The sequence below is a fragment of the Carcharhinus amblyrhynchos genome, chromosome 2 (assembly GCF_965287045.1).
Source record: "Carcharhinus amblyrhynchos chromosome 2, sCarAmb.v2.hapA, whole genome shotgun sequence".
In the NCBI taxonomy this organism is placed as follows: Eukaryota; Metazoa; Chordata; class Chondrichthyes; order Carcharhiniformes; family Carcharhinidae; genus Carcharhinus; species Carcharhinus amblyrhynchos.
The window spans coordinates 98,637,477-98,663,443 of NC_137325.1; the positions used below are offsets into that span (position 1 = coordinate 98,637,477).

The window sequence follows — 25,967 nt, forward strand, 5'->3', positions numbered from 1 at the left end:
GAATGAATGAACCTTCAAGTATCAGGGATTTGTGTAGGGGAGGAAACAGAAGACATTTCAGAGATGCTCTCACTATAATTGAATAGGTAAGAGCAAAACTAAATGTGGACAGTCTGAGGGCAGAACAAGGGAGGAAAAGTAATTTTGCAACAGCAGAATACAATCAACTGTGTTGAAAACCACAGAGAAACCTGAGCATGACAAAGAGCAACACATCATGGTCAAAATCACAGAAAATGCCATTTGGGACTCATTTCATTGTTGTGCATAGAAACAACATTATAAAGAGATAAAGGAAGCTGTGGACAGAATGGGTGAGCAGCATTTTCAAAGTGATTTGGAGCTGGGGATGATAGATAACAAAGGCAAAAAGGCTAAGGAAGAGCTTTAATGGAGCAGGAGATCAACCAAATGTATAAGATCTTCTTGAAAGGGGCATGCAAGAAAATAGAGATAGCAACAAACTTTTTGTTCATGCTGCTATCCAAATGTCTGACTTTTTCTATCATGCTTCATGAGCCACCTTATCAAATACTTCAATAAGTGATTCAATAGTATTACCCAACATAATTTACATAATGTGACATTATTTGTAACTGCAGAAGGATTAACCAAAACATTAAATAGGAATTTTAATTCAGATGTCATTTATACTGAACAATGGGTATACACGATTGTTCAGTCCTGATAATGCAGTAGCAAAGGAACCAACTCCTTGAATTTCCTCCCTCCTTCGGCAATCTTCATCTTGTTCAGTGGGCTTGCCCTTTCCACCCTAGGAAAGGAGACAGGCGGGCTGTTGCTCATGCTCACACAGAAAGAATTCTGCAGAAAGTTTCTCTCTTTGCCTTTGGTTCTGACTGGGATGATTACGGGCCTTGCCTGGCCGGGCTGGTTGATGTTGCCCTGTCTGCCCAGATTGGCTCACCTCGGTGGCTTCCATTACAGCTCCATGACTTGAAGGAACGCTGCACCACTGGAAAGCCAGCACCAAAGGAGGGCCGCACCCTTCCCCCACCCCCGAACTTCAAAGAACATTATGGTGATGTCGACATTCAGACAGAATATCCTAATACTCTGTTTTAGCCAGTTTACAAAATTTTCTGATTTCTTTTTGCTTTTCATTTTCCCATTCATATGGGCCTTGTCAAATTCTTATCTCGAGAGGAACAACTTTACCTTTCCGGAGTCTTAATTTACGTTTAAGAACACAAATCCTTTTCTGTAATTCAATGGGAGCAGTATTTGTTGTTACTTGTAACTCAGTCTCTTACTTTCACAACCATACTTTCCTTTGTTCCATCATTTGTTGAGGTGATGTGTACTGGTATTGTCACTGACTAGTAATCCAGAGAGCTGGGTAATATTCTGTGTTCAATAAAATCTAGATTTAAAACTCTAAACATGGCTATGAAACCATGGCAAATTGGGTAAAAACTCGTCTGGTTCACTAATGTCCTTTAGGGAATAAAATCCGCCATTCTTACCTGGTCTGGCCTACAGATGATTACAGATACATGGAAATGTGGGTGTCTCTTAACTTCCCTCTAAAGTGGCACTCAGTCCAAGGGTAATTAGGGATGGACAATAAGTGACACATATATCCCAAAAATGTATGAAAGCTTTATGTGCTGGTGCTCTCTGCCTTGGTATCGGTTGCTTAGGTTGTATCTGCAGGTTTAATTCCTCTTGCACTGATGTTCCAAGTTCTCCATAACCACAGCATTCAGAGATTTTTAGTCTTTGGACTTATCTTTAGTTGAAGCAATTTTCATAGCAGGAATTCAAATAGCCTGATTCCCCCTGTGGATTTTCAAATTCAACAGCTTTACAAGATGTGGCTGACATCACTGAAAACAGAAGTACTTCATCTTCAGCGAGATCATTTCCAAGTATAAAATCAACACCATTAATAGGCAACTTTGACACAATTCCCACAACTACAATACTGGAAATTAAACCACATTTCATACAATAAAATGGGTCGATAACCTCTATTAACATCTTTAATCAACATATTAAATGGAGGGATATTCCCTTCACCCACCACCATCAGCAATTCAGCTGATCCCAGATCTAAGAATACTAATTGATTTGGCTGCTTTACTGCACAAAAATTTGGAGGCTTCTTCCTTGAACACAAACTCCATATAATCCTTGACAATCTGATATATTTTGATAGTGAATACATTTGAAGCTACTGGTTTGCTACAAGCCGTACCTACAGAAAACCATTTGCTGTCATCACTTTATGCATATCCACAAAAGCTACAGTTTTGGCTTTTAATTTCAAACAATCTGCTTTCAGATGTCTTCTCATAACAAAAATTATGCATCAATTTCCTGAAATCATACTTGTCCTCCATGCCTGGTTTTTTTTATTACTCTGATTATCTGTTGTTTCATTTCTGAAATCTTCCTCACTGTAACAGTATTCTGTTCAATTTTTGATCTCTTTTATCTCTCCAATTTCTGTATGGGTTTGTGAACAATAATGCTGCTACTCATGAAATAGCTCTGCAAGCCTGTGTCTGGATGTTTACAGAGTTATTCTGGAGTTAGAAGGAACGTTCTTCCTTCTAACTCCAGCAACTATCAGGGTAAAACTGGCAGAACCATCTAAAGTTAGCAATTTAAATCGCTTCTATCAGATGGTTCCTAGCCCAGTGCAATTGTCCAGAGGGAGTCAGCGCTTCTGGACAATTGCTGGATAAACTCTTACAGTTGAACTTCCTGGCAGGATTCCCCAGCGCATCACTGGAGTACCTCCCAAATGCGATGCTGGGGAACCAAGAAACTATGGCCCATTTTTACTGAAATTCTCATGACCACTGTAACTGGTTAGTAATCATTTAGCTCAGTGGATCACAACTTCCTAGCGTGACCAGCTGTGATGGGAGCACAAAACAGCCTATAATTGGAGGGGAAGGCAGTGTATCTAACAATGCCAAAATCATCGAAAAACTATCAAAGATTTAAAACTTGAAATCTAAAATCTAAGGATAAGAACCAACCATTCCAGCATGTGAATCTTTGTGAACTAATTGGATAGCTCTCAAAGAGCTAGTACAGGCACAATGGGCCATCTGGCCTCTTTCTATGCTATATTATTCTATAAACTTTTAACTCACCAATGCCCATATTCAATACTGTGTGTTCAATCAAGAAAATAATCAATATTCATTTCTAGACATCTGGATAAACAGTCCAGAGAATTTCAGACTTTGATTAAGTGTTATTTTAGATGTCATCGAGCATTTGGAGAGATTTGACATGATCAGGAATAGTCAGCATGGATTTGTCAAGGGCAGGCCGTGCCTTACAAGCCTAGTTGAGTTCTTCGATAATGTGACTGAACACATTGAGGAAGGAAGTGCCGTGGACGTGGTGTACATGGACTTCAGCAAGGCGTTTGATAAGGTCCCCCATGCAAGACTTCTTGAGAAGGTGAGAGGGCATGGGATCCAAGGGCCTTTGGCCTTGTGGATCCAGAACTGGCTTGCCTGCAGAAGGCAGAGAGTGGTTGTGGATGGGTCTTTTTCTGAATGGAGGTCAGTCACCAGTGGAGTGCCCCAGGGATCTGTTCTAGGACCCTTGCTGTTTGTCATTTTCATAAATGACCTGGATGAGGAAGTGGAGGGATGGGTAAGTAAGTTCGCTGATGACACGAAGGTCGGTGGTGTTGTGGATGGTCTGGAAGGATGTCAAAAGTTGCAGCAGGACATAAATAGGATGCAGGACGACTGGGCGGAGAAGTGGCAGATGGACTTCAACGCGGATAAATGCGTAGTCGTCCATTTTGGCAGAACCAACGGGATGAACGAGTACACTATCAAGGGCAGGAGTCTTAGTAGTGTTGAAGAGCAGAAGGATCTTGGGGTCCGGGTCCACAGGACTCTTAAATCGGCCTCGCAGGTGGAAGAGGTGGTCAAGAAGGCGTATGGTGTACTGGCCTTCATTAATCGAGGGATTGAGTTTAGGAGTCGGGAGGTAATGCTGCAACTTTATAAGACCCTTGTCAGGCCTCATTTGGAGTACTGTGCGCAGTTCTGGTCGCCTCACTATAGGAAAGACGTAGAAGCTATTGAAAGGGTACAGAGGAGATTTACAAGGATGTTGCCTGGACTTGGGAGGCATGCCTTATGAAGTTAGGTTGAGGGAGCTGGGTCTCTTTTCCCTGGAGAGACGAAGGTTGAGAGGCGACCTGATAGAGGTTTATAAAATGTTGAGAGGAATGGATAGGGTGGATTCTCAGAGGCTATTTCCCCGGGTTGAAATGGTCGCTACGAGAGGACACAGATTTAAGGTGCGGGGAGGAAAGTACAGAAGTGATGTTAGGGGTAAGTTTTTCACTCAGAGGGTGGTGAGTGAGTGGAATCGGCTGCCATCAGTGGTGGTGGAGGCGAACTCGCTGGGGTCTTTTAAAAGACTTCTGGATGAGTATATGGGGTTTTATGGGATTGGGGGTTATAGATAGGTGTTGATGTGATCGGCGCAACTCATGGGCCGAAGGGCCTGTTTGTGTTGTAGTGTTCTATGTTCTATGTCAAATTTGTGCTAACAACAGCTGCTTTGTTGTATACAGAGATATTTTGATACCAAGTTGAATACAGGCCTTGATTAATTTATCCTGGAAGATTTGCTATCTAAACTTTCTACCCATTTTAAGTGCCATTAGTCTTTAAAGTCATTAGTCATTACCTCATCTCAGAGTGCATCAGCATAAATTTACATTGTTAATGAACATTCGTGGTAAATGTATTAATGACACTTGTAAGTATCAATTCAGTGTTAATAACTTTGTGTAACGCAATGAGTTTATTTTTTTCACGAGAGAACGTCACCAGTCAAAATGCTCAAATTTATTGAGTGCATAAATGATTCATTCTGCACCTGGGTTCTACAAATATAGTACACTGCAAAGCTGAACATTCTCCCTAGACTTTATTTGATAGATAACCATGAATTACAGCACTATGATATTTGAAATAAGACAGTTACTTATTTAAATTATAATGAAATGGTTTCTGAAGATTGTAATTCTTCATTTGCTGATGAAAGGAAAAGAGAAAAGAGAAAGTAATATCCGGCATTAAAACAATTTCTAATAAACATTTCTCATTCTCAAGGATCATCCTCTATTAAATGGAACAAAGCTAGCACTTACAATATGGGACTGGAATTTACTGGAGCAAATTAAAATTGTTTGCCATGTTTGTTACAGAATGTGCAAGCTCAAAACATGCAGCATGGTGTACAGTTTTGGTCACTCTGTTATAGGAAAGACATTGACAAACTGGAAAGAGTGCAGAGAAGATTTACAAGGATGTTGCCAGGACTAACGGGCCCAAGTTACAGGGAACTGTTAGCAAAGCTAGGGCTTTATTCCTTGGAATGTAGGAGAATGAGGGGTGACCTTATTGAGGTGTATAAAAGCATGAGGGGCATAGATAGGATGAATGCTCATAGTCCTTTTCCCAGGGAAGGGGAATGAAAAATTAGAAGGCATAGGTTTAAGTTGAGAGGGAAAAAACGTAAAAGGGACCGGACGGATAACTTCTTTACGCAGGAAGGTGGTGCTTATATAGAATGAGCTGCCAGAGAAAGTGGTTGAGGTAGATTCAATAGCAACAACAACAAAGCATCTGGATAAGTACATGGATAGGAAAGGATTAGCGGGGCATGGACCAGGTGCGGGTAATTGGGACTAGATGGGAAGGCACCATGGTCATCAGGGACCAGTTGGGCCAGAGGGCCTGTTTCCACGCTGTATTGCTCTATGACTCGATAACAACAATAAGGCCATTGGGGTACCTGAATTAACAGACGAGATTAAAGAACTGAGAGGTCAAGAGACAAAGGACTGAGGCGAATTCAATGTCAAATTAGGTACCAAAAGTGTAGTAAAGCAAGGGAAAAGATGATTGCATTATTTTTTAGAGAAAAGGAGACAGAAAATTTAAAAAATGCATCAGAGTTATAGAATTTTACAGCACAGAAAGATGCCCTTCAGCCCCTTGTGTCTGCGCTGGCCAAACATTTATTCTAATTCTAATCCCATTTTCCAGCGCTTGGTCCGTAGCCTTGTATGCTATGGCAATTCAAGTGCTTATTTCAATGCTTTATAAAATATCATGATGGTTTCCCCCTCTACCACTTTCAGGCAGTGAGTTCCAGATTCTCACCACCTTCTGGGAGGGAAGGTTTTTCTGCAACTCGTCCTTAAATCTCCTGCCCCTTACCCTAAATCTATGTCCCTGGTTGTTAACCCCTTTACTAACTGCTTCATATCAGTCATATGTTAATCATTTTGTACACCTAGATGAGGTACCCCTCAGCGTTCTGTGCTCTAAGGACCCCAACCTTTCCAACCTCTCTTCATAGCTGAAACGCTCCAACCCATGCAATATCCTAGTGAATCTTCTCTGCACCCTTTCTAGTGCAATAACCTCCTTCCCATAGTATGGCAACCAGAACTGCACACAGTACTCTATCTGTGGCCTAACGAGTGTCTAATACGGCTCCTTATAACTGCCCTGCTCATACATGTTATGCATCGACTAATAAAAGTATTGCATATGCCTTCATAGTCACCTTATCTACTTGTCCTTCAGGGATCTTTAGACATGCATCAAAAGGTACCTCCGGTCCTTTATACTACTTCTCAGCGTCATCCTGTTCATTGTGTATTCTCTTGTTAGTCCTCCCAAAATGCATCACCACAAAAAACTCAATGTGACATTTTTAAAAATCTCCAAAAGTTCATTCCCAGCTGAAGAAATGAAATGCCAGGTTCTTAACTATTTACAGCAAACACCAACAATTGTCACATCATTCAAAGGGATCTAAAAACATTAGTGTATTTAATGGGCAGTCAATATACAATTGCAGTAACTTCATGAAGATCAAGGGCAGGTTACTTTCTCATCAAACTAATATGGTATCTTTTCCAGAAATTGCAGTTACTTTTTCAGCAAATTACAATCCATTATTTAAGATTTTTTGGCAAAATAATGAACAAAGTACAATTATTTGTGATATTAAAATTACAAAATAATGATTTCTGCAAGCGCATAACTGAAACACAGACCTACAAATAGAACAGCACGTACAGAAAACAACTTTGGAAAATAATCACATATTCCAAATCCAATGGTTCTAAAATCCAGGATACTGAGTTCTATTTTCCATAGTTATTATTTGATTAAATATGTACACAGGAGATACTCTCCATCGCTTCATCCCATTTCCAGAAGTAATATCAAAACTATTCTTCATCTAATAATTAGATTTTGCTGTGAAGATGCAAGACAACTCCTTCACTCCTATTAGACAAACACCTCACTGCTTTACCAACTGATGGCCTGGCATCTTCAATCTAGCAAAAGCCAGGATAGCAACAGGAATTAGGACAACCTCTGAAATGGATACAAAAGATCCCGTGGCTCTATTTCAAAGAGGAGCAGGTGGGTTGGCGGAGGTGGAAAGGGTATTCATTACAATTCCTAAAATGCAGCAAGAGGCGAATCAGCCTACTGAGACTGCACCAGCTCGAAAGAATACATAACCCAGATCCTACCCCCATGTATTTAACCCAATAATCCTCCTAACCTACACATCTTGGGACACAAAGGGGCAATTTACTACAGCCGGTCCACCTAATCTGTGCATTTGGGACAGAAAGTGGACAATTTAGCATGGCCAATTCAATTAATCTGCACATCTCTGCACTGTGAGTGGAAACCAGAACACCCTGAAGAAACCCACATGTACACAGGGAGAATATGAAAACTCCACACAGACAGTCACCCAGGGCTAGAATCAAACCTGGGCCCCTCATGCTGTGAGACTAACCACTGTACCTCCAAGGGTTATCCCCAAACTCCTTGGTCAATGCTTATCCGTTAATCAACTTCATAAAATCCAGAATAGCTGGTCATTATCACATTGCTATTTGTTGGCGTTTACTGTGCACAAATTGGCTCTCCCATTTCCTAGATTACAATTAACACTTCAAAAGTACTTCCTTGATCTTGCACATGAAAGCAAAAGAAAAAGTGGAGGCATTAAACAAGTACTTTGCATCTGTATTTACAAAGGAACAAGATGCTACCCGGGCTGAAGACAGAGAGAGAGAAGAAATAATTGTTACACTCAAAGAGTTTACAACTGAGCAGCTGGAGGTTTTTTTTTAAAAATTGATAACACGCTAGAACCAGATGCATCCAAAAGTACAAAGGGAAGTGAGAATGGAAATTGCAGAGGCACCAGTGATAATCTTCTTGTCTTTAGACATAGGGATGGTGTCACAGCACTGGGGAATTTTAAATGAATTCCCTTGCCCAAAAGGAGTGCAAGGATAAAACTGACAATTGCAGATCAGTCATCTGACAATAGTAGTCGGGAAACTCCTAGAATCTATATTCCAGACAAAATTTTAAAGTTTATTTATTAGTGTTACAGGTAGGCTTACATTAACACTGCAATGAAGTTACCGTGAAAATCCCTTAGTCGCCACACTTCAGCGCCTTAGCATGGCCAATGTACTTAACCAGCACGTCTTTTGGATTGCGGAAGGAAACTGGAGCACCCAGAGGAACCCCACACAGACACGAGGAGAACGTGCAGACTCCGCGCAAACAGTAGCCCAAGCTGGAAATAGAACCTGGAACTGTGAGGCAGCAGTGCTAACCACTGTACCACCATGCCGTCCATCAATAGTCACATGGACAAGTGCAGGGTAAAGGGAAAATCATGTTTAACTAACTTGCTGGAGTTTTTGAGGAGGTAATAGAGAAGGTTGATAAGGGCAATGCTGTTGATGCAGGATCTATGAATTTTCATAGGGCATTTGATACAGCGCCATGCAACAGATGAGCAACTTCCAGCTCAAGGAAGAAAAAGGAATTAGGTGAGTGACAGGAAAAGGAGTAGTGATAAATGAATGCTTTCAGATTGGAGGAAGGTTTATAGTGGCATTCTCCAAAGGTCAGAGTTCCCCTAGGGGTCTAGGTAAGAACATAAGAAATAGGAGCAGGAGTAGGCCATCTAGCCCTTCAAGCCTGCCCCGCCATTCAATAAGATCATGGCTGATCTGAAGTGGATCAGTTCCACTTTCTCCCCATAACTCTTAATTCCCTTGTCTGTCAAAAACCTATCTACCCGTGACTTAAATATATTTAGCGAGGCAGCCTCCACCACTTCAACGGGCAGAGAATTCCAGAGATTCACCACCCTTTGAGTGAAGAAGTTCCTTCTCAACTCTGGTCTAAACTGCCCCCCCTTATCTTGAGGCTGTGCCCTCTAGTCCTGCTATCCTTTCTAAGCAGGAAGAATCTCTCTACCTCTACCCTATCCATCCCTTTCATAGACTGTGTCTCTCAAAGTTTGGAGAATCTCATCAGTGTGTCCCACCCACTATTCGCAATGAGCAAGATGTAGACCATACACTGCCAACCCATGCTTGCAAAATTCAAAACATAATGTCTAACGTTAGATGTGATTCCGGGATTGGAAAACATTTGCTCAACAATCTACAGTGTGCAAATAATTACAGTGGCAATCGATTTAAGATCGTCAGTCTGGCTCACGGTGTGGTACATTTGCATGTACTGGAAGCTACATATATTATTACACAGGCCCAGTTCTTTGCAGAAGAAAGAACATGTACACACATTGCACCTGCTTTGTTGATTCACTACCCAGGGAAATACCTTGACTAATCAGGGTCAACTGCCTGATTTAAATTTCAAATCATGTTTGGCAGTTAACTGTAAATTATCATTAACTGGAGCATTTTCCATTGCATGACTCCTACTCATTAGAGTCCACTTCCTAACCAATCAGCATTCTTTTCTCATATTGTATGAATTGCTGTTTTCTCCTTATATGCTGCATATTTTTGCGAGGTGTCCTGATGAGTTTAAGATGAAAAGCTTCAACATGTTACTTTTTCCAGCAATATAAAAACTAATCATTGGGCCATACCAAGTTTTGTTGAAATACGTCCATTAATGTTTGATATATTTTTTACAAATAGATTAACAAATAGGGGTGAAAATCTTCCAGCCTTAAGTGGCTGTGGTATCTAGCAATGGCAACATTTTAAACTGATATTCGATTCTTCAACTTATTTTTCATGTAGGGATAATCCTGATATGGAATGGCATCCCAGAGCATGGGAGGCAAAATTCTTGGAATCAATTAAGAACCAAACAATTTAGTACTGCAAATGGGCAGACTGTGGAACCTTCTGAATGACTGTACTAAGGAGGATTGAATGGTCTTTCTCATCCATAATTATTTTGTGATATTCTAATTAGAAATCATACATCCTTTATGTCTGCATAGCCTACAGATAACTGAAGAGTAAATCATAAATAGACAACGGGTCTAATCTAGAATTTAGGTCATTAAAAAGAAATAAACAATAGCAAACAATCCACATAGCAGATTATGTTTCACAAACTTCTCCAATATTACCAAACTTAGACAAGCATCTGCAGCATATAATTTACTTGAGTTTGAGGCAAACCCAAAGAAACTTGGTGCTTACTCTTTTACAACAATAAAAATTTATTTTTGGATTTCGTCCTTTTCGTGGCTTGATTACAAAAGACCAACAGCTCAGTTACTTTAGAGATAGATTACATAAACAATAGTCTTTGTGGGGGGGTGGGGTTAGTAAAATAAGTATCAATTTTGCAACTGTGGTGGATTTTTTTTACTCTATGAATTTTTACCATCCCTTACAAAGGGAGGGGGTGGTTAAAAATGAGGGGAGAGTGTGACATGGAGTGAATTAAGAGGACAAATGAATGAAAATGGTGGGAGGCATTGAGGTGGAACGGGAAGGGGGGGAAAGGTAGAGAACCTGGATGGCAGAGACTGAGAAAAGGCAGAAGAAGAACAAGAAGAGTAGCGAGTAGGAAATGGAAAGAGAGAAAAGCCATACGGAGCAGTGGCGGGGGGGGAGAAGAGAAAGAGTCACAGAAAGAGGGAAGAGAGCGGGGGCAGGCCACATAGAGAAGAGGGGGCAATTAGGAATGGGCAATAAATGCTGGCCTAGTCACCGACACTCATCCTGCAAATAAATTAAGAAAAAAGGTGGGGGGCTAACAGTGGAAGGGAGGACACCACATAAAGGGAGCCTCACATTGCTGAAGAATATAACTAGCCTCAAGCAACTTAGAACTCAGCTGTATGTAAAATATTTATGAAAATCGGATTATTTAGCAGATCATTATTCTGTGGACTCCATAATAAATGGATGAACACTGTATCACGTATGGAGTTAATGGGATTCTGTTTACATATATATTAATTGATTTGGAAAACTTAAACACTGCTATTCAATGGTACCATTCAGACGGCAACTGATTTCTACAGCGAGAATACTCTGGTCACTTTCATGTAGTTAACTAAATAGAGTAGATTCAGCTGTGCCCCATAATTATGTTAGTATAATTATTTGGAATGATATTTTTACAGCCTCTTGTTGCTGAAGAATTGTAATTAATCTCAAGCAACACAACTTGAGAACTCTGCATTCTCGCCAATCAAAACAACCATCCTGTTAGAGATCAGTTACAACTTGGCGGCGCGGGCTTGTTGGGCCGAAGGGCCAGTTTCCCGTGCTGTGTTGTTCTTTGTTCTTAAATTCTTGAGCAGGATTGATAGCCAAAGCTGTTCACGGTGGACATATCATGCACTTTAAGTTGTTGTGAAGGATCATTTCAAAAAATATTTTCTTGCAAAAGCTTTCTGATATATTCACACTTCTCACATTTTGCAGTTAACATCACGAGAAGCAAAATATTAATAAAGAGATAGAATCTTAAATACTATTAAAATTTTAACAGTGTGCAACAATGACCCATTGCTCTGTTTTTCCTGGATATAAGGCAAGATCAAAGTGCTACCGCAGGATTTTTAACTCACCATTGTCGCCATCCTTTACTAGTTCATTTTGTAATGGATCAATCCCAGTCTCTTGAACGTCTGCTTCCAGAGGGTGTCTAGGTTCAAAAGCTGAAATCCTACTCGATGAGGACAACATCTTGACTTTTGCCTACAACTGAATTACAAGTAGAAAAGATTAACATATTGGCACTGAAAAATTTATCTATAAATTTCAGTTATTTAATTGACTAACACTGAACTGTATGGCTTGGCCTTTGATAGTTTTGAATGAAGTACCTACATAAGATTTCTGGTGTCACTAGAGACAGTTTCAGAGATAAGATAATGCAGTAGTTTACAATACATCAGGACATAACAGAAGTATATTAAGTTTCAGGAAACATCTGAATGAATCACGTAAGAATCTGGTGACAAAAATTATTATAGGAAATATAACCATATTCAAAGAGAACAATTTGGGACAGAGAAATGTGTGGTCAGAAAGTAGGGAAAATAAATGTTTTTCAGTTAACTGGGTTGAGCACGTCCCAGAAATCAGTGCCAGAGCCTATTTTATTTCTCAGTTATTATTGGAATATTATTGTTTGTGAAGACAATTTGACCAATAACAAAGCAGCTTGAAATTTTCTGCCTCAACTTAAGATTTCATATGAAAGCATCTCACATCTGTGGAAGCAGATCAAATCAAATCAAATCAACTCAGAGTCATATATGAGCATGGTAAATGTTAATTGCTGGTAAACCAAATCCCACAGGGACACTTGGCTTACTGGCTATTTTTTTTTGTGGGTTCTGAAAATGAGAGGAAAATATACTAATTTCATTAGCAAGAAATCCAGCCACACTTTTGGGAAATTAAAAATTATAAGGTTTGTTACCAAGAAAAGAAGAAAACTTCAACATACAGGATTATAGTTACACAGTTAAAATTAGTCTTCTAAACATTCCCCCTCACAAGGTCCTCTACTTACTCAGACACACAAGTAAATATCTTCCAGGCATTGCAACACTCTGTTATAGATGGTTATAAAAATCCAGTTTTATTATCCAAGGTAAAGCCACTGTTGCTTAATATCATATGGCCTCTCAAAAATTCTTCTGCTCTGCTGTGGCAATCCCAAAAACACAACTGCTTTTTACAGTCAAAGGCTTTTCTGGCTTCACTGGTGAGCTGATGCAAACTGCATTTTCTCCAAGTTGACAGCTATTCCTACGTGATCTTTCTCATACAGTCAACAACTAAACTCCCTGCAGTAACTCTAATTCTCACATCTCTTTGAAACTCAAATCCTTCCAAATACAAAATCTTTCATATTTTGATTTTGTCCCTGCTTTGGGGTGACAAAATATATCATCTCCTATTTATAGAACTCCTGTAAGATGCAAAATGTTTCTTGTCGCCTCTGACTTCCCTCTAATATTCAAACTTTTAACTTAAAATGTAAACATTAGACCCAACTTATTTACTTCTACTTCAAACTCACCATAATACCTCAGTACAAATACATAAACTTGTATCCTATCTTAAAACTCCCAGATGAACTGTCTCTAGTAACCATTCCCCAACTTAAGTAATTTATACACACATACACACTTATAGAATAACACAATATTCCCCACATATTCCCCATTTTTTTTTAGAGAATAAACAAAAGATGCACGAACAACTGGCCACAAAGTGTAATATATACTCATTGAAAATACGCATAAAATGAATGTCTTCATACACCAAATTGGTGAAATTATAATCATAATTCTATAGCTCCAATTGGATCATCTGTTTAAAATTAAAGCTTTGTGAACAACATTTAACTTGAACATTTCTGTAGCAAAGTCAATTGTTTGATACCGCAAGTTCCATCCAATTGAAGTAATTCAGCTACTTATCCAACCATTAATCTATGATTTGCTGACTTAAATTTTTGTTTTTGATGCAAATAGCTGTTTATTTATTTAACGACTTCAACCGTCTTGGCATTTTATGTTGTCTTATCCAGCCAGCAATCAAATGTGTCTATGAATCTGCAAGAAAAATCAAAAAATCTTAATGGTGAGAGATTGCAGAGCTTTGAGATTCAGAGGGATCTGGATGTCCTCATGCATGAATCACACAAGGCTCATATGCAGGTGCAACAAGTAATTAGGAAAGCTAATAGAATGTTATCATTTATTGCAAGGGCAATTGAATATAAAATTAGTGAGGTCACGTTCAGTTCTATAGGACCCTGGTCAAATCACGTCCGGAGCACTGTGTACACTACTGGTCTATTTACTTAAGGAATGATGCAAGTACAATGGAGGTGTTCAGAGAAGGTTTACCAGGAATGGGCAGGTTGTCTTATGAAGAAAGGTTAGGCAGGCGAGGATGGTATCTATTAGAGTTTTGAAGAATAAGAGGCACCATGATTGAAACATACAAAATCATGAAAAGTCTTAACAAGTTGGATGTGGGGAGGATATTTCCTCTTGTGGGAGAAGCTGGAACTAGGAGTCACTGTTTAAAAGTAAGGGGTCACCCACCTAAGAGACAGGGACACTTTTTTCTCTTTTAGAGGAGAGACAGCCTTTGTAACTCCCTTCCTCTAGAGGCAGTGGAAGTAAAGTCTTTGAATATTTTAAGGCAGAGGTAAAAAGATTCTGGATAAACAAGAAAATGAAAGGATACTGGGGAGGGCAGTAGGTTACAATCAGATTAGCCATGATCTTGAATGGCAGAGCAGATTTGAGGAACTAAGAGCCTTTTTCCTGCATCTAATTTGTACATACATACAAGTCAAAGTCAGAACCTGTTGTAAAGTTGCTTGGTGTCTCACCAGAAAGTCTGGAGATTTGTGAGGTTGAACATAAACAGTTCATTGTTAACGCACAACTATATACACATCTCAAAGGTATTGCCCTAAATAGATGCTATCCTGATGCTGACTTCTCTCGGGCTCTTTCTACACACACTATATCATGTGACTCTCCACATCATGTGCGCAATACTGTATTCCCAATCCCACATTAACCCTTTCTAACTCAGACACCCTTTAGACGACATGGTGGCACAACGGTTAGCACTGCTGCCTCACAATGCCACGGACCTGGGTTTGATTCCTGGCTTGGTTCACTGTTTGTGTGGAATCTGCATGTTCACCGCATCTGTGAGAGTTTCCTCCCCGTGGGTTCCTCCCACAGTCCAAAAAAAAATGTGGTTAGGTGCATTGGCCATACTAAATTCTTCCTCAGTGTATCTGAGCAGGCACTCGAGTGTGGCGACCCGGAGACTTTCAGTGTTTCATGCAAGCTTACTTGTGACACTAATAAATAAACTTCTTGAAAACATATACTGGCAGAAGCAAACGACCATACTGTCAACTGAGAGAAATCATGTAGTGACTGACATCAGCAGTAACCAATTACTCCATTCCAAGTCCGCCTTGAAAGCTAACCAGCCAATAGGCACTGGCCACAATCTCAGTTCTGAAGCAGAATACTTACCTTCAGCAATATTCTTCTTAACCTACACATGCCTTCATTATATATTTTATATTATATCTATTGTAAGGCAAGTTGGCGGGAATATTACCTCCTGCTGTTACAAGCTGCATACAACTGACACCAAATTAATTAAGGACAGAATAGAATAGCCATTTAGAAGCTAGAGCGCATTCTAATTTCATTAAGGGCCACAAAACATTTTTGTCATTCTGTGCATGTAGCAGATTCCACTTGATTATTTATTTCTTCTCTGACAGTAGTCAGTTCAAAATACAATGGTTTGTACTTCTAATTGTTCCATTGCTTTCAGTGTTTTCCTCACTTAAGTAATATTTGATTTGGAAGTTGGATGATCCTGCCCAGTTCTGCTGACGCTATTATCATTGCTTCTCACTTAAATATTACAGTAACACACAGTAGGTTTGAGCTCTGGAGAGCCGTATGGACATTCAACTGTGTTTCTCTCCACAGATGCTACCAGATTTGTTGAGTTTTTCCTAGCATCTTCTGTTTGTCGGATTTCCAGCAACTGCAGCATTTTATTTTTATTATATTGCAATAGATTCTGTTGGTCTGACATATCTCCCATTGTGTCAACGCCTGACAACTCAGCAGGTATCAATAATAATATGGGGAGAAAGTTAGGATTTAAGTTTCATTAGAAATGAAAATTGAAACTCTATATCCAAGCACCCAGCACCAATGTACCACAAAGCTTGCTGTAACTACTTGAAGCCATAGATATACTTCAATAAATCTTATTAATTACACAAGTATTTCAGTACTACATTTAACATAATTTCAGATGTCTGCCTATCAGCCTAATTAAAGTTAAGCATTCACAAAAACGTTAAGAAGCTCTGAACTATGAAATTATAAACTCTAGATTATTACACCTCATCTATTATCCAGTTGAATGGTCCAATCCATTGCTCTTGCTTCGTCCACACTTGCCTATCCAAAGTAGCAAGCATATCCCCAGCAATGGCTCGCATCCTGTTCCAGCAATGTTATATCTGGAGCCTAAAAAAAACTATTCTTAGCCCCTTCCAATCTATGCATTTCCTTTTGGGGGCATCATCCAAAAACATGGGGCCAGGTTTCAATGTTCTGGGCCACTGAAAGCTTTGGCATCTTATTTCTCTTAAATTACATTTTCACCTTTGTAAATTTGCTCAACCCTGCCTGTCTCAACCCACATGTTGGATTTCATGCTTCTCTTGCCATAAGACTCAAATATTCTAATGCTATTATAGGGTCTCCCATGGTCTATCCTCCACAAGCTCTCTCCAGCTCCAAAACTCTGCTACCCACACCCACACTAACCTTCACTTCACCTCTGTAACTTCCCTCTTAAAAACTATCTTCGAAAACCAACTCTGACAAAACTTTTAGTTACCTCGTGAATTAATCATCTTCCTTGGTTCATGTTTATTTGTATCTGATTAGATTTTTGAGAAGTGCTGTGGAAATATGTTAATAGTGCCAAATAAACACAAGATGATGCTGCTGCTATATTTCCAGTGCAGTATATATGAATTACAAATTTTATAGAGCAATATATTTTTCAGGGGAAGGAACATGGGAATCCATTATAACAACATTAATAACTTGGACAAAGAATGAGGAAGTAATGTAAGTTTGCTGATGATACAAAGCTAGGTAGAAATGTAAAGAGGTTGCAGAGAGACATTGACAGGTTAAGTGAATGGGCAACAAGTTGGCAGCTTATGCATAATGTAGGAAAGTGTGAGGTTATTCACAAAATAAGATGTTGAGCTTAATAATTTAAAAATTAATATCTCACAGTAACATGAAACCAAACCAAAAAAAAATTATTTTCCAATTGTTTTCACAGTTTTGACCTGGAGTTGTCAACTTCCTATATCCCAGGATACGTCAGGTTCAGAACTTGGTGTACACCACTTTTCACCACAGATTGATCAGATTTTGTCACTTTGTAGGTAACACAGTCCTGTGACAGGATTTCTGACTGATTAGACTTTTGTGAAGTACTCTGGAAATACTTGACATACTTTTTTTAAAATAATTCCTGAAATATGAAAAAAATTGCTTTAAATTCTCTACATTAAATCAGAGACTACACTCCAGAAATACTTCATCGGCTGCAAAGTAGTTTGGAACATCCTAAGATAGTGAAAGACTCCTTATAAATGCAAGCTTTCACTTTATTATCCTTTTTATAAAATTTGGTTCAATTCTAATATGGAAATAGCTTTCTTCTCATGAGCAGTAAACCTAATTGCTTGTGCTCAACCTGTTACCAGATCACTTTGTCCTCTTTAACTACCTCATTAACCTGCTATTAAAAGTTGGCATAACCTCACAACTCTGTAAAACCTTTTAAAAAATCTTTCACAAGATGAGTGCATAACTGGCTTAGCCAGCTTATTTATTGCCAATCTCTAATTTCCCTTGAGAAGATGGTGGTGTGCCTCCTTCTTGAATGGCTGCTGTCCATAAGGTGTAGGTGCTCCCACAGTGCTGTTAGGGAGGAAGTTCCAGGAATTTGACCCAGTGACAGTAAAGGAATGGTGAGTTAGTTCCAAGTCTAACTGGTATATGGCTTAATAGGGAAGCTTCCAAGAGATAATGTTCCCGTGCATTTACTGCCCTTCTCCTTCTAGGTCATAGAGGCCACGGATTTGGAAGATGCTACTGAAGAAGCCTTGGTGAGTTGCTGCAGTGCATCTTGAAGATGAAACAAACTGCTGCCACTGTACGTCAGTGATTTGCTAGAGGATTGGAAAAGTTTTAAAAACCAAAAAATCTGACTAAAAAGAGGAAGATAAGCTACCAGATGATATAAAAACAGACAGCAAGGTTCAATTTGATTTATTGTCACATGTATTCATAGACAGTGTAAAATACTGTTTCTTGTGCGCTATACAGACAAAGCATAATGTACATAGAGAAGGTAAGGAGACAGTCCAGAATGTAGCATTACAGCCATTGCTAGGTGTAGAGAAAGATCAACTCAATATGAGGTAGAGCTTCTTTAAATATAGAAAAAGGATGAGGGAGGCCACAATGCACATAGGCCCTTTAGAGAATGAGACTGGGGAATTAATAATGAGAAACCACGGAATGGCAGAGGAGTAAAACAAATACACTGCATTAATCTTCATGGTGAAATACATGAATAACATTCCAAAAATACTAAATAATCAAGGAGCAGAGGGGGGGGAGGAAACAAATAACTATCACTAGAGAAAAGTACTAGGGAAACAAATGAGAGTAAAGGCCCCTGAACCTGATGGGTTGCACCCCAGATATTAAAGGAAGTAACTACAGAGATAATGGATGCACTGGGAGTAATCTTCCAAGAATCTTTAAATTCTGGAAAAGTCCAAGAGGATTGGAAAACTGCCAATGCGACACCCTTATTCAAAAGAGGAGGGAGACAAAACACAGTCAACATTAGACCAGTTAGCTCAACTTCTCACTGGGGACATGTTAAAGTCCATACAATAATTCAAGAATTCCGACTGGAAAGGAATAGTACTTATTGTTAGTAAAGCCACCACTCCTTGATGTACATACTTAAGTCCCAACCAAGACAACAGTTCTGCAGACCTTTTCCCAGTGTCTGCCTTATAAAAGGGCTCTAGTGATGAGTTCCACCTAGGCAGGCCTTTGCCTATTACCAAGGGAACTCATATCTAATGAGCTCCACAGGGAGATCAATTAGAGATTTCCTGTGGAACTCATTGGGGTTAATACAGTCCACTTTAAAGGATGTAACAGCAGAATATTTAGAACTGCATAATATAATCATGCACAGTCAACCTGGCTTCGTGAAGGGGAAATCATTCCTGACAAATTTATTAGAATTCTTTGAGGTGGTAATGAGTGGTATAGATGAAAGGAAACCAGTAGATGTAATATATTTGGATTTCCAAAAAGCGCTTGATAAGGTATTGCAAAAAGGCTACTTAATAAGATAAAAGCCCTTGAGGTTGGCCGTAGCGCATTAACATGGATAAAGGATTGGCTAACTGATAGAACACAATAAAAAGTCTGACAACACCAGGTTTAAGTCCAACCGATTTATTTGATAGTACACTCACTGGCTTTCGGGGTTAGTCCCTTCGTCCACATCATAACTGATAGAAAACAGAGTTGGAATAAGAGGGGCATTTTCATGATGGCAACCTGTAACTAGTGGAGTGTCAGGGGTATCAGTACTAGGACCACAATTATTTACAATATGTATTAATGACTTGAAGTACTATTGCCAAGTTTGCAGATGACACAAAAATAAGTAGGAACGCAAGTGACGAGGAAGACACAAAGTCTACAGAGTGAGTGGCAAAAACTTGGCAGATGGGACATACTGGAGGAAAAGGTGAAGTTATGCACTTTGGCTGGAAGAATAAAGGAACTGAATATTATCTAAATGGAGAAAGAGTGCAAAACATTGCAGCACAGAGGGATTTTGGTGTCCTCATGCATAAATCACAAAAAGCTAGCATGCAAATTCAGCAGGTAATTGAGAAGGCAATTGGAATGATGGCCTTTATTTCAAAGGCAATTGAATTAGGGAGGTCTTGCTAAAACTATGCAAGGCACTAGCATTCCCCACCCGGAATACATTGAACATTTTGATCCCCTTAACCAAGGAAAGATATACTGGCATTGGAGGCAGTGCAGAGAAGGTTCATTAGGTTGATCCTGGATATGGAGATATCTTCTTACGAGGAGAAACTAAGTAAGTTAGGCCTGAACTCACTACAATTTAGAATGAGATACAACCTTATTAAGGCGTATAGAATTACCAGGGGGCTTGACAGCATAGGTGTTGAGAGGTTGTTTCCCCAAGCGGGAGATCCTAGGACCTGAAGGCATAATCTCAGAGTAAGTGGTCACTTATTTATGAAAGAGATGGAATTCTTCTCTCAGAGGTTGGTGAATCTGTGGAAGCTGCAGAACATAAGAAATAGGAGCAGGAGTAGGCCATCTAGCCCTTCGAGCCTGCCCCGCCATTCAGTAAGATCATGGCTGATCTGAAGTGGATCAGTTCCACTTTCCCGCTCTCTCCCTATAACCCTTAATTCCCTTGTCTATCAAAAACCTATCTACCCGTGACTTAAGTATATTTAGCGAGGTAGCCTCCACCACTTCAACGGGCAGAGAATTCCAGAGACTCACCACCCTTTGAGTGAAAAGTTCCTCAGCTCTGATCTAAACTGCCGCCCTCCCCCAGCTTGAGGCTGTGCCCTCGAGTCCTGCTATCCTTTCTAAGCGGGAAGAATCTCTCTACCTCTACCCTATCCATCTCCTTCATTATCTTATACATCTCTATAAGATCTCCCCATCATTCTTCTAAACTCCAACGAGTACAGACCCAGTCTATTTAGTCTCTCTTCATAGTCCAACCCCCTCATCTCCGGTATCAGCCTAGTGAACCAGTGAGCCTAAAGACCCAGAGCTGGGTCTTTAAGCATATCCAAGGCTATGATAGACAGATTTTTAATCAGTAAGTGAACAATACGTTATGGGGATAAGGCGGGAAAGTGCAGTTAAAGATATCAGGTCAGTCATGATCTTATTAAATGACACAGAAGATTAAATGGGTCAAATGGCCTACTTCTGCTCCTTATAATCTTACAAACCCATTCAAAGGGACGTCGGCAAAGGTAAGTCAAGGTTGGTGTCACTTATCTCCAAAGTAAGCAAAAACAAACTGATAACGTTACAAGCATTTAGTTAAAACTGCAAAATCTTAAGGACAAGCAAAGCTAGATGGTATTACTTTTTTTGATGCACTGTGGCGAGGTGTATCAACAATGCACAAGACTTGATTGCAATATCCAAGTCACCAAACTCTACTGCAGCATATTGTGAATGTAACCTGCCTTCTTAACTCTCCAGGACGAATGCATCATCCACTCTACAACCTCTGAAGAATTAAGTGCTCAGCCTTCAAGGATTCGTAGTCATATCAGTAAATCAGTGCTGCTATTTGAAGTTGAAGCTGCAATGCATTTACATCCAGAAACAAGGTAAGAAATTTAATAGATGACAAGGTTACAAAGAACCTTGCTGGTGAGAATACTTTTTTAATGCATCTGATTCTAACTGCAGTTTTTGATATCCAGTTGCAGAAAGAAACTTTAGTTTTCCTTCAGTTGACATATTCACTAGCTTCTCATCAAATGCAAAATGACATGTGTTGAATGACCCCAACTTAGCATTTCAACTCAGGAAGTTCGAAGATCTCTAGAGCCACAAAGTCACAAACAACAGGAGGACTTTATATGGATTTTAAAATAAAATCTGAAAATTGCTAACTTTGGGGCAATGTTTGTCAAGTTATATAACAAACAAGATACCATCTATTACTCATGGGAACAGGATGAACTTGAAACCACTATCAAAGATGAGGTACAAAATTAGTGAAGCCTTCACAAAGATTTTTTGTGAAAGGTTCAGTAGGTATGAGTTATGTTTGTGCACTTCTGAACTAAAAAAAACTATATATTTATCTATAAATATGACCTTTCAGAAGGGCAAACGTGGCAGATTTAGTGCTTTGTGTTCAGACTTTTTCTTTTCATATCTTTGTGACTCATTGAGCACTACCGAAACAAATTAGCCTGTCGCTGAGCTAACAATGATGAACACAAAATGGCTACTGTTTCTATTAATCTCAGAACATTACAGTAGACCATTTGGCCCCAGCCTACTTCATGGCTGGTCGGATTGTGGCCTATCCTGCACAACCCTCAAGTCCCTTGTAGATCCAAAACACAACATAACAGCACTGATTACACTTCAAATAAATACATTTTCTGTGAAGCACTTGAAAACATTTCAGAGCTGCTAAACAAGTGTAAGTCATTATTTTTGTACCAGACAGCAAACTTAAGTTATCCCAGTCTGAATACTTTTAGTCAGACCAATTATTTTACATAATTTTAAACCACAGGACAGAAAGAATGATTTCTGAAAATTATAGTTTCAGATCCGGCCACAATTGTATTAGAACTAATGTTTAAAATAACCTTTGACAAGTAAAATAAATGTTTTGAATAATTTACGAAAAACAAACATTTGCTATTAATGCTTCCTAATTATAACAAAATGGTTGTACAGGGAAATGGTAATTTATGCTCTTGGGCATAAGTTGTCATATCTACTCCAGGAAACTTCATCAATGTACACATGGAGATTCAATAATGAATAATTTACTGAAATGAACTGCAAAGGTTTAAAGATATTTTCGTCTCCATATAAAAAACATGTATCAGGTATTTTCAATTTGAACCCATTTAATAATCCCCAAAATTAAATCATAAGTCAACAATTTAAAAAGATGATTTAAAATTTTTTGAATTTAAAATAAAACTTCAATTTAAATTTGAACTGTTTAAACAATTTTAAAAACGTTAAGAAAATGATGAATTGTTGCCCTTTCTCTTGGCTAGCTAGCTCACCTTGCCAATGAGACGCATTTCATGCTCCTTCAATCCCCTTCCCTCTCAATTCCCAATTATCCAAATCATCATCTTGGCCCCGTTGCAACTTGACATAGCCAAAGGTTCACTTTTCTTGTGGTCCAGCCTTCTCCCATTCATAAATACCAATATTACCTGCCCAAAAGGAAAAATCTTGACCCCCACCATACTCTCCAACTACCACTCCATTATTTTCCATTCTCCTTTTTGCCCAGAGCAATTTCCTTTGAATGTACAACACAAGCTTTGTAGTTATCTTACTTTTCTGATTTTGATCTTTTCCCATTTTAATCAGATTAGTTTCAAGCTAAAATGCCCCAGAAAATAAATTTAAATGCAAGATTGATTTTTAACCAAAGTAAAAAGTTCAGTATTGCAAATGTTCCATTTCCTCACTAGGTGTACCAATAAAATCATAAACCAATCTCACTCAGTTCAAACATTTACTGCACCTGAGTGTAACACCTCTCGCTTCTTCACTTTTCCATGGAGAGCTGCATCACTTTTCACTACCATGTGGAGAAATCATATGACAAATAATAGGTGCGCACTGAATAAAACTATAGTGAGTTATGGAGAAACCACCCAAAAGTGCATATGGTTTAAGTTTGCATACATTTCTACCAGCAAACCCACACAAGTAGGCATGCTAAACATGGTTCACATAAAAATGGATATTTGGCATCTATGCATTTTGTACTGGGCATAACTTAGTAAGTATTTATTTGGACTTTCTGAACATCTATTTTGCTTGACATGTAATAGATTGATCGACTTCACGTTTCACTTTTTTTTAAATGAAATCCGCATTATAGATTTAAATACAGCTGTGTTCTTGAAATTGAAATCATAAGATGTACATAAAGTAGGATTTGTAGAACAAGACAGTATTAATGGTTGTGATGGTATTTTAATTACATTTTGTTTTCTGTAAGCACACTACGTTCCTTTCAAAAAGCATCAAAGCAAATGTTTAATTTCATGCTCGTTAATAGTCTGTTTTTCTTAAAATTGCTCAGTCTCTTTAATAAAGTCAAATGTACCTTATTGAAATGTGATAAGGAAAAGTTGAAGATTGCAGTGTTGAATAAGCTTCCATATCAAATGTATGCTCATTGTCATGCAGGATTACTAGAATTTTATTTTACCTCTGGCATTTAATTTTTATAGTCTTTTACTCTAAGTTCAATCCCATGTATTTTTTTATATTTTTTTCACGGATGTGGAAGACCAGCATTTGTTGCCCATTCCTAATTGCCCTTCAACCGATAGCTTGTTAGGCAATTAAAACATCTGAGTCAACCAACAGCACATGGAGGCCAGACCATGGAGGAAGGATATGTCCTTCCCTAAAGAGTTTTATGGTCATCATTATTGGGGCTAGCTTTTTAATTCCAGGTTTATGAACAGAATTCAAATTCCACAGCTGCCATGATGGGATTTGTATCTGTGATCCCAGAGCATTAGTCTGGGCCTCTGGATTGCTAGTCCAGTAACATTACCACTAAGCCATCACCTCCCAAATTACTCATATAGGTGCTAAAATTCAACATGCCTCTTGTTCTGGACTATTACGCTCCCTATTCAGTTTCATCCCATTAATGATAGGACTGTGTAGTCAACATGGATTTATGAAAGGGAAATCATGCTTCACAAACCAGTTTGGGTTTTTTGAAGATCTAACTAGCAGAATAGGTAAGAGGAAACAGTGGCTGTGGTATATATAGATTTTCAGACATCAAGGTCACACATGAACATAAGAAATAGGAGCAGGAATAGGCCATCTAGCCCTTCGAGCCTGCCCCGCCATTCAACAAGATCATGCCTGATCTGAAGTGGATCAGTTCCACTTTCCTGCTTTCTCCCCATAACCCTTAATTCCCTTGCCTATCAGAAATCTATCTACCCGTGACTTAAATATATTCAGCAAGGTAGCCTCCACCACTTCAACGGGCAGAAAATTCCAGAGACTCAACCCACCACCCTTTGGGTGAAGAAGTTCCTCCTCAACTCTGATCTAAACTGTCCCCCCCTTATTTTGAGGCTGTGCCCTCTAGTTCTGCTATCCTTTCTAAGCGGGAAGAATCTCTCTACCTCTACCCTATCTAGCCCCTTCATTATCTTATATGTCTCTATAAGATCCCCCCTCAGCCTTCTAAGCTCCAACGAGTACAGAACCAGTCTATTCAATCTCTCTTTATAGGCTAACCCCCTCATCTCCGGTATCAGCCTAGTGAACCTTCTCTGCACTCCCTCCAAGGCCAGGATATCCTTTCGCAAATGCGGCAACCAAAACTGCACACAGTACTCCAGTTGTGGCCTCACCAGTGCCCTGTACATTTGCAGCAAGACCTCCCTGCTTTTATATTCTATCCCCCTCGCTATAAAGGCCAACATTCCATTCGCCTTCTTGATCACCGGCAGACTGGGTTTTTGTGATTCGTGCACAAGGACCTCCAGGTTCCTCTGCACCGTAGCATGCTGCAGCTTTTCGCCCTTTAAATAATAACCCCTCCTACTATTATTTCTACCAAAGTGGATAACCTCACATTTGCTAACATTATACTCCAGGTCCTTGCCCAGGTTTAGTAAATAAAGTTTAGTAAATAAAGTTAGAGCACATGGCGAAGCGGACGGTGATATAATGGCATGGACTGAATGGATTAGGAATTAATTAATGAACAGATTAAATGTAATAGGTGGAAATGTGAGTTGTGAGGAGGATATTAAGATAATTCAAAGGGATTTGGAGAGGCTAAGTGAGTGGGCAAGAATTTGGCAGATGTAATATAATGTGGAAAACATGAGGTTATATACTTTGGTAGAAAATATAGCATTTTACTTAAATGGAGAAAGACTGTGTGGTGTTGAACTTAGAAGGGAATTGGGTGGCCTGGTTAAGGAGATACTGATGTGGTTAAGGAGATACTGATACTGGTTAAGGAGATACTGATGTGCTGGCAAAGAACAAAGAAAATCACAGCACAGGAACAGGCCCTTTAGCCCTCCAAGCCAGCACTGACTATGCTACCAGACTTAACTAGAACCCCCTACCCTTCTGAGGACCATATCCCTCTATTCCCA

The 25,967-nt window shown here is 39.2% G+C and overlaps 1 protein-coding gene across 9 annotated transcripts in view; it reads right to left on the reverse strand.

The window, feature by feature from the left end:
- The window catches only part of tbc1d5 (TBC1 domain family, member 5), a 478,503-nt gene that overhangs the window by 280,097 nt on the left and 172,439 nt on the right, over nt 1-25,967 (reverse strand). For all 9 annotated transcript variants that reach the window (XM_080209683.1, XM_080209656.1, XM_080209674.1 and 6 more), the window contains one exon: nt 11,941-12,076. In XM_080209683.1, the coding sequence (XP_080065809.1) occupies nt 11,941-12,058 (118 nt within the window). In that variant the 5' untranslated portion in view covers nt 12,059-12,076. The remainder of the gene's footprint in view (nt 1-11,940; nt 12,077-25,967) is intronic.